The sequence below is a fragment of the Citrus sinensis genome, chromosome 3 (assembly GCF_022201045.2).
Source record: "Citrus sinensis cultivar Valencia sweet orange chromosome 3, DVS_A1.0, whole genome shotgun sequence".
Taxonomy (NCBI): Eukaryota; Viridiplantae; Streptophyta; class Magnoliopsida; order Sapindales; family Rutaceae; genus Citrus; species Citrus sinensis.
This window is the reverse complement of record NC_068558.1, coordinates 3,943,336-3,953,164: the sequence shown is the minus strand read 5'-3', so window position 1 is coordinate 3,953,164 and position 9,829 is coordinate 3,943,336. Positions and strand designations below refer to the sequence as shown.

Below are 9,829 nucleotides of genomic sequence, written 5' to 3'. Positions count from 1 at the left end.
TATTTTTTAAGCTAATTTATTAATTGAATTTTAATGTGAAGTCATTACTTATCTCACTTCTTCAATTAAAAAAAATTAGAATTAGATATTAATATATAGTTTTATGTCAAATTTTTAACTCGAGACAACTTACCCATTTTTTAATTGTTTAAATTATTCACAAATTTGAAACAATTTAGATTTATGTATCAAATTTTTAAAACATATAATTTTTTAAAATTTCAATATACAGCAGGGAGTGTAGCGTTAATTACCGAACTATAACATCCTACTGTTGAAACTATTCTTACATGGCTAATGCTAAGTTACATGCATGTACCTTACAACCCTCTCACATAAATAGTGAATAATGTGGGTCCACTCACTATTCATGTGAGAGGGTTGTAAGATACATGCATGTAACTTAGAGGGATCCTTCTTACATTAGATCTAACAATGACAGCACAAGAAGACAAAATAGTGGGTACCGTCCAATAATTGCACAGTTTTCTGGTAGTAATAAAAATAATAATAATAAGAGTCCAGTTACAGTGTAACTATGTTACCGTGCTACGGTTGTATCCAGCCGTTGGATTCACTTGGATAGGTGGGGTTCATTGAGATTCGACGGTTGGGTCCAACTGTGGCACGATACCAAAATTACACTACAATTTTCTCCTAGGGTAATTTTCAGAAACCTCCCTTGAGGTTTGGGGTATTCTCACCTGGATAGAATGTATTCATGTATTCGCAGTGACCTCCCTTCAGGTTAGTATTCCGTTTCATATAAGTTAAGCAGGCAAGGGTAGGATCGTAATTAAACAAATTTAATATTTTCACCTTGGGCTTTGAAATTAGTTTGAACTTTGTTAATATCCATAGGGTAATAAATTGAAACATGCTTTTATACCCTGTAAACATGCTTTTACTCAACAAATATTAATACAAAATGAAAAGTTCTCATCTCTTTCCTCTGCCAAAGCCGAAGCAACCAAGCTTAAAATCTATTTCATTTTCTCTCTTATACTTTCATCAAGCACTTTGCCCATAAATTGAGGACCATGACGGTGAAGTTGAGGACTCCAATACGGGCGATGAACGATTTAAGGCCGTGAGGTCAGAGAGTACCGACCAGTGAGTTTCGTGGGCTACCAATCAATATCTTACTTTTTCCAAGCCTCAGATGAGGTATGTATGAAGAACTTTTAGTGCATGTTAGTTTTTGTTTGCTTTGTTGATGAGTTGAGTAAAATATGAAAATGGATCTTCAAAATTGATTGAGAATATGGCTGATGCTTCTTATTTTTGTCATCAATTAATGTTAGTTGTAGTGAATGGAGTAACCCAAATGCATGTTGAAAATAAATTGAAGTTTGTAATTAGTATTCTATAAAAGAAAATGCTTCAATCCTTTTCGCGGATAGCTTTTTGGTATTTGACATGCCTAGGTTGAATTTATAACCATTAGGAGTAAATGTAATATTTAAGGACATTAGATTTTTTTGTATTATTGAGATTTTCTAGTTTTAGAAAATCCAAGATTCTGTTCATTTTTAGTGTGATTTTCCATAAAGTTGTAAGATTATATATGTATGCAGCAACATGTTAATACAAAATTCATTTGAAAGGTTATCTTCATCAACTGTGTTCTATAGTGTTAGATGGTTGCCAACCATTTTGTGTTGGGTCAGTGTGTTTAGTCTTTAAGATTCACATAAATGTTTTATTTCGGTTGTTCGTCAGTTTTAATTTCATCAATAGAAAGTGTCAATAATGAAGCTGCATGATAGGGCTTAATATTGATGTACATTGAAATAATAAAGTAATGGTTCCATAATGTTAAAACAAGAAAAAAAAAAGATATAAATTTTGTGATAGATCAACTGCAATGACTTGGTGGTTGGCAATAACTTGTTATTTCTGTTATGAATAAAATCTTAGTTCTGTTATACGTAGTCTCTTTGCATTAAAATTTCTGCAAAATGTTGTTAGATTGAATAGAAATATAAGTTGCTACTACTGTTGAAATCAAGTATATCGTAGTATGTTTTGCAGCATAACAGTGTTTAACGAGTAGAACCACGATTGTTTGAATCTACTTATGTATGTGTTTACAATATTTCCATAACTTATATTCACTATAAATTGCATACTAATACGATATTTTTATTAATAAAGGGCAACTAACCCAAGCCTAAAGAGATAGTCGATAGTTAATCCTGCAGCAGCAGCTTTGGCAGCAAGAGTGTTCTTTGAGAATACATTGACATGCATAGGTGTTCCAACTTTGAATAATGATTGGAAAGTGGTGAGATTTGAATGATTTTTGAAGAGTTTGTAGATGCATGGTAGATATGGAGGTATGAGAGGATATTGGTAGTGATGTTTTGATAATGTTGAAGGAAGAAGAAAGCTTTAGTTATGAGTAGCAGAGGCTTTGTTGTTTGTTGAGCTTGGCAATGGCTAATTATATAGCCAACAAACATAAATATTGGCAGTAACAATTATAATTTCTAAATTTATTTTTAATTTTTTTACCCTAATTCAGCTGTAAATTATTTTGGGAATAGATGAGAATAATCTGGTAACTTTATTGTGTTTATAGCCTTTGGCGCCAAAACAGATGTAATGCTATCAACCAACAATCACTGTTTTGAACATGAAAAATATGTTTTTCTTAAGTTAAGGGTATTTTAGATATTTTGTCAGTCAACAAACAGTCTAAGAATGGGAATACTAAAGTGAGGGGAGGTCACTGAGAGTACGTGAATACATTCTATCAAAGTGAGAATACCACAAACCTCAGGGGAGGTTTCTGAAAATTACCCTTTTCTCCTAATAATAATAATAACATTCCGACTAAAAAAAAGAATATTTTAGAAATAAGATCGTGACTAAAGAACTCATAAGATAAGGTACTATTAGCCTAAGCATCATTAGATGGTTTTATTTTTATTAATTTTTATTAATTTTTTAATCATCTAATAGTGTCTAAGTACCGTAGCCAAACCCATATAAAAATAGTACTCCCAAATAAGATGACTAAGCTATTAGTATTTATGAATCATGCTCTATCATGATCTACAATGTCTTGCGTGATAAATAAACTAGTATCCCAATATGTTCACATCAATTTTAATTAGAGGTATTTTTATCTAGAATGTATTTTCTTGTTAATAAACTAAGATAAAATTGTAAAGAGTAAATGCTAATTTAGTTTCTATATCTTAACTTAAGTATCCGTTTAGTTCTTATATTTTGAAAAACATCTAAAAAAATTCTTTTTTTACCCTTATTTTTCTTTATTTTTACAATAATACACTGACAAAATATATTATTGACATTAATTAAAGCAATGTTTAATGTACTTGCAACAATCTTATTAATAGTTATTTTATAAAAAATAAATTATCAAATTAATCATAAAAGTAAAATAATAACATTAAAATTTGTGAAAACTTTTACATTACTTTTAAGACTAATTTGATAAATTAATATTTTTTTCTTTTTATTAATATCTTCAAGAAGGCAAGAATATTATTACAAAGTGTATTATTGCAAAAGAAAAGAAAAATAAAGGAAAAAGTGTAATATATTTAACAACAAAGCTATCTTAAGATACTTTTTAAAATGTAGGGGCTAAACAGACACTTAAGTTAAAATATAGGGATTAAACGAATATTTATCCATTTGTAAATCAATTATAATTTTAAGCAATTTGCATAAATTTCCCCTGTTTATATATTTACTTTTTAAAAAATATATATAAATTTATAATATATGTATTACTTAAGGGCGACATTGTGTTTTAAATATTGAATTACTTAAAGGAAAAATTATCAGTCGTTCACCTAACAATTATTGTGTTATATATATTAAAAAAAACTAAAAGAATTTAAATTTGATTGATTTTGCACTCATTCTTTACAATATGTATCAACCGTCCATAAAAAAAAAAAGACAGAAATATACTTACAAAATGACCATCACTACCATTTTGTATTACTTTTATTTTATAACATGTGTGATAATGAAGTAATCTTTGGGTGGATGGCTAATAATTTCTTTGTACTAAATATTTTCTTTGGTTCGTACTTTTCAGGAATAGGCGGGCAGTTCACGGGCCTGACAATTGAGCCCAATCCAGTAGTTTAACTGACACTCTACCGCAAGCCCAATAATAATAATAAAACGCGCACGCGCGCGCAAATGCAATGCGACCGTAAAAGATTTTTGTGGCGTTAACGCAGGATAAGCAAAGCGTGGGATATGAAAAAGAGCGTCACAAAGGCACCACTGACCACATCATCATCACGATTCACCCCGAACAAGAAATTCCACAGAGCTCTGCTAAAACCAATGGCATCAACAACTTTCTCTCTTTCGTTGTCTACACTTGCTTCCTCAACAGCTTATAACTCTGGCAATCACATTCCAACTATTAGCTGCAAAAGTAATGAGAAGAGTAGCTTATGCTTATCGTCGTCTTCTTTTTTGGGTTCAAGATTAAATGTTAGCAGACGTACAAGTAGTGCGAATCCTATGAGCATGAGAAATGTCAGAATCGCTTGCTCGGCGTCTGTTCTTCTCTCGGCCCTTTTATTTGACTGCGATGGCGTGCTCGTTGATACCGAGAAGGATGGCCACAGGATTTCTTTCAACGACACTTTCAAAGAAGTAACCCCACTCGCCTTGCTCCCACTTGTTCTGTTTTTCTGCTCAGATTAACATCCATATATACATTCAAATTAACTATAATAATAATTAAATATTTGCTGTTGGATTATCTGCGTTTTATTATTTCGGGGAAACTGTCTGTGTTACACAGGAAATTGGCTTTTTTGGAGAAATGGAAGAATATCCAATTAGGTATAAGTTGCATAATGAATGGCAAATGACTTGCAAATGGATGATAACACGGTATTGATTTAATTAATTGTGCAGAAAGAATTAGGTGTTACCTGGGATGTGGATTTGTACGGCGAGTTGCTTAAAATTGGAGGTGGAAAAGAAAGGTATTTCCATTAGTCCAAGTTTGAAAGCTTTCTATGTTTGTGTAGTATGCCTAGTAAATGTAACAGAACTACAGAGAGAAATTACGAATCCTGTAGAACTCTGCTGATTCTGGTTTTTGTAGGATGACAGCCTACTTCAACAAGACTGGTTGGCCAGAAAAGGCACCGTCTGATGAAGAAGAAAGAAAGCAATTCATTGCTTCTCTTCACAAGCTGAAGACAGAGTTGTTCATGGCCCTTATTGAAAAAAAGTTGCTACCTCTTCGGCCTGGTGTTGCAAAGTTGGTTATCATCTGAACTTCTTTTTCTATGCAATATTGATATTTGGGTTTAATTATTACATATAATTCTACAGTTTATGCCTTAGCAAGCCTACTAGTCAGTAACACTCATAGGTCATTTGATCAGGTTCAGACCAGTGTCCTATTGTCATGATGAATGTCTTGTATTGCCTACATTCTCAATGACTTATTGCCTTGAGATTTCTGTGTTCTTCTCCATCCATGGTATGCTTTAAATCTATCAATGTGAATTTGTGTCTCTGATGTTAGTCACATACTCTTCCACTACCTCGTACCTCTATTCAACAATTATCGTTAGGAAAGATTCCCTGAAGATGAATCAGCAAATTCTATGTTGAGATAAATTTTAAAATTCTAGATGCATGCTTTGATGAGTTTTCTTATTGTTTGTTCAGGCTAATCGATCAGGCTCTGGAGAAGGGAGTCAAAGTTGCTGTATGTAGCACCTCCAATGAGAAGGCGGTATGAACAGTCAGGTTCTACAACTGTAATAGCTTGTGTGATTAGTTTACTACGCTGAGAGAATCTGTCCAGCAATGAAAACCCACTTATTCTATATCTTAGTATTTTAAAGGACATTTCGACAGGTAGAGTTTCATGTTTCTATAAACCGACCTTTTTTATGGAAGCTTGAGGCATAATCAATGGAAAGTACAAGAAGTAATAAATGTTTTGAATTATTTGAGCATATTATTCTCAAACTTCTTGTACATTTTAGTTATGTATGTCTTTAGATTTAAGGTCAGAATCAAGAGTTTGTAATTAGTGTGCTTCTGTTAAGATAATGGTGAATTCTTCTCCTCTCTCAGTGACTCAACTATGTGCACTAATTTCAGGTAACTGCAATAGTTTCTTTCTTGCTGGGACCAGAGCGAGCTGAAAAAATTCAGATATTTGCTGGAGATGTCGTTCCCCGCAAAAAGCCTGATCCGGTAAAAATATGCTCTCTTACAGTTGATATAGTATGCAATGTCTTGAAAACACATGCACATAAGAATGTTCTGGTTTAGCTTTCAAACCTTTTATGGTGGTAATATAGCCTTCATTCTTCAATATGAGTCGCCACAGCTTTAATAGGATATTTGGAGTTGCTCACACTTAAAATCCTTCCTGTCCAGGCATCTAACTCCGACTGGATGAAAAAAATAATTTAAAGAACAGAAAAATAGCACTCTTTTAACTTAATGTGTATTTTTTTTCTTTTTATGTTATTATTGTTGAAAAAATAGCATATCAATATGCTATTTTGAGGACACATATTGAGTGGGTCCCACTTAGCGAAAGTGGGAAATCTTGTGAGGTTCGGATCTACTCCGTTAATACTTCAAAAGTGTATTTTTATTTTCTCAAAATGGTGATTGGGTGAATGAGAAATTGTCTCTTAAAGTTTACCGTTGAAGTTGGAAATTTAAAAGGAAATGAGGCTTATCCCACATGTGAAAAAGAAGCCAAGGGATTAGTGTTTATATATAAACACTTAACCATGCACGAACAAGAATTTTAAGGATAGAGACTCTCCACACGCGCGTGCGCAAGGGGGTGTGAATCCATGACCGATTTGGTTGAACTCGTGTGCGTACGCGAATGTCAGCCCAAAATACCCAAGCTTGCGTGGCACTTTTTTAATTTCCTTTTTTATTTTTTTATTTTTTGTAACAGTTTCACACCTTTAATTTTCAAAAGATTTGTAACAGTTTCGCAATTTTTGAATTGAATTGTTTAAATTCAATGGCTGTTATAGCAATTAAATTGCATATATTGAATTCCGAAATTCAATTTTTATGCTGCTGTTGCTTTCTGATCGAGTTTGCCGCTGTTGTGGTTTGCCGGAATTATTTTTTTTTGTAACAGTTTCACACCTTTTGAATTCATAAGATTTGTAACAGCTTTGCAATTTTTGAATTGAATTGTTTAAATTCAATGGCTGTTACAGCAATTAAATTGCATATATTGAATTCCGAAATTCAATTTTATGTTGCTGTTACTTTCTGATCGAGTTTGCCGCTGTTGTGGTTCGCCGGAATTATCTGTCTGTGCTTTGACGGGAAATTTGTGCCCGTTGTATCCTGGGAAACAGTTACCAGCAAACCTAAAGCACTTCAGTAGGTGGTAAATTTGTTTCAAGGACACTCTGTTACAGGCCTCGAGTTTATTTTCTTCGTTTCATTTCGTTTCCAGTTGCTGTTTTTCTTTTGCTGTTGTTTAATATCAGTTGCTGTTTTGCTGTTGTTAAATTACCTACTGGTTTTATTTGTTTAACTCACTGTGATTATTTTTTCTAACAATTATGTGATTCTAGAACAATACTCTCTTTCAAAGCCATTCTGTTATTCTCTCTTTTATGTGTCTTTTTGTTATACATTCTCTCTGTTGCTGAACTGCATCCACTCTTCCTGCCAGGCCATTTATACATTAGCTGCTAGCACTCTGGGTGTTGATCCTTCAAGGTATTGGGGATGATAACATGACCTAGCTGATCATATATGTTATGATAATCAATTAATTATGCTTTTTTGCTTAATATCTTTTGATCAAGTTGAAAAACTAAAATTTGCACATGTTTGGATTCATTTGCTAACATCAATTTAAAATCACAATTAGCTGTCATCACTTCACAACTACTAATCACTTTCCACATTCTCACTTACATATGCTAATTTTTTTTTTTGCAATATTCTTTTATTTTATAAGATGTTTATTGCTCATTGATAATGCTCTTTCCCTTTTTCTACAGCTGTGTTGTGGTTGAGGACAGCACCATAGGACTTGCAGCTGCTAAAGCTGCTGGAATGAAGTGTATAGTAACAAAAAGCAGGTAACTTTATTTTCTACTAATGGAAATTTTTGCAATCTGCCACTCCTCGGTTTGCAAATCATGAAATTATCCTGAACAGTTTCAAACTTAGTTCTGTTTGCTCCTGCTGATCTCAAAATGCAGTTACACGGCGGAAGAGGATTTCTTAAATGCGGATGCTGTTTTTGACTGCATTGGAGATCCTCCAGAAGAGCGGTTTGACTTGGCTTTTTGTGGAAGCCTACTTCAGAAGCAGTATGTTAGTTAAGCCACATAATCCCCTGTAATTTAATTGATCAATCTCTCTTCAATGGACTTCTCATTATATTTTCGCGTACATTAGTTATTGTATATCCCAAGGCAGTCAAACATTTCTTGACACCGAATGAGGTTTAAACACTAGTAAGGATAATTGTGCATAATGCTGCAAATTGGCTATTTCTAAGAAGCCAATGGCTCTACTTGTGATCGATAAGTGACCGAAAGCATATTTGTTTATCTCTTCCTGAGAAAAGTAATACAATTCTATTGAAAAAACTGTGTTGAATGCTCAAAAACGTGGCAGGCTGGCAGGTTCATTTGGTAATACGAAGAACCGTGTGGGTTTGAACTTTGTAATGATTTTGGGTTTATGCAAGATTTGATTAATGAGGGTAAATCAGGTCTATTTCTGTAAGATGTGTTATGTGAAATCAAAAGAGAAAGCAAGCAAGTCATTGAGTTTACAAGAAATGTAAAACATTCCAGTTTATGCAAAGAAAGTACTCGAAGTTTGGTATAGAGCTGCCAATTCAATTGAAACGTCTCCAATAAATAGCCGCAGTTAGACAGACGAAAAAAAAAAAAACGTCTTGTAATTTTCAGATTGTAGACAGGCATAACCAATGAGCCCAAAACCGTAAAGTGCTAAGAGCTACAAAAAAAGGCAAGAAAGTGACACAACACAGTTGGGATGATGATGATTGATGGGGAGAATGGTCTCGCAGAGACGGCTACGGCTACCCATTCAACATGGTGTGGTCCTTCGTAGAGAGAATATAGTTGAAGCGGATGGCTTTAAATCTCAACAAACGCTTCAAATATTTCACGGAATTGTGAAGATTCACGAGCAATTACAACCAATAAAGATGGCTAACTCGAGTGACCACAAAACAAGCAAACAAACTTTGCGTTCCAATTTACAGAACAGAGCTGTAATGCAGTGTGTTATGCGTGTGAAGTGAACCTATTCCAGACTGGAAGACATAAAAAGCGTTGAAAGTTCATGAGCGCTCATTGATTATCAAGAACCAATGAATTTTTCTTATTATTTCATATTAAATTATTAATAGTAGCTCATTTGTTTCGAGCTTTTTAGACAAGAGCTCGATAGCTAGCCTGTCGACTACTGGAACAAAAAGCTAACAAAATTCATGCATTCAAACTTCAAAGCAAAACAAAACAAAAACAACCAAAAATTGGCTGTCAGCCAGAACTGAGAAGAATAGAAGCCAATCTGCCCCCACAACGACAAGAATTATAGCCCAAACGCCGAGTTGTAAATGCCCCACCAGCAATCTGGCATCTAATGCACCAACAATAATTAAACAACCATTAGAATTTATGATGCTATTATTAAAAAAATTTGTTAGTTTTGTCCAATTGAACATAGCTTAAGCTTGGCTATGCCAAATTCTCTTGCTCTAATAAAATCATTGTCATTATTTCTTCAAGGACCCCACATTTCACCGCCCCTCTTT

At 33.6% G+C, this 9,829-nt stretch overlaps 1 protein-coding gene across 1 annotated transcript; it reads left to right on the top strand.

Annotated features, from left to right (window-relative positions):
• Positions 1 to 917: 917 nt before the first annotated feature.
• On the top strand, positions 918 to 8,588 carry LOC102614543 (CBBY-like protein). The gene is made up of 9 exons (XM_052437854.1): positions 918 to 1,167; positions 4,082 to 4,656; positions 4,924 to 4,994; positions 5,117 to 5,275; positions 5,692 to 5,758; positions 6,133 to 6,228; positions 7,697 to 7,743; positions 8,031 to 8,111; positions 8,235 to 8,588. Exons 2-9 carry the CDS (start codon positions 4,249 to 4,251, stop codon positions 8,356 to 8,358), a joined length of 1,053 nt encoding a protein of 350 aa, XP_052293814.1. The 5' UTR covers positions 918 to 1,167; positions 4,082 to 4,248; the 3' UTR covers positions 8,359 to 8,588.
• Positions 8,589 to 9,829: the final 1,241 nt, after the last annotated feature.

Bases quoted from the DNA above. Each gene is read 5' to 3' on its own strand.
- LOC102614543 (XM_052437854.1), top strand. From the start codon at position 4,249: ATGAAAAAGAGCGTCACAAAGGCACCACTGACCACATCATCATCACGA. The intron at 6,229-7,696 runs GTAAAAATATGC...TCTTCCTGCCAG, and splicing joins CCCGCAAAAAGCCTGATCCG to GCCATTTATACATTAGCTGC. The intron at 7,744-8,030 runs GTATTGGGGATG...CTTTTTCTACAG, and splicing joins CTGGGTGTTGATCCTTCAAG to CTGTGTTGTGGTTGAGGACA.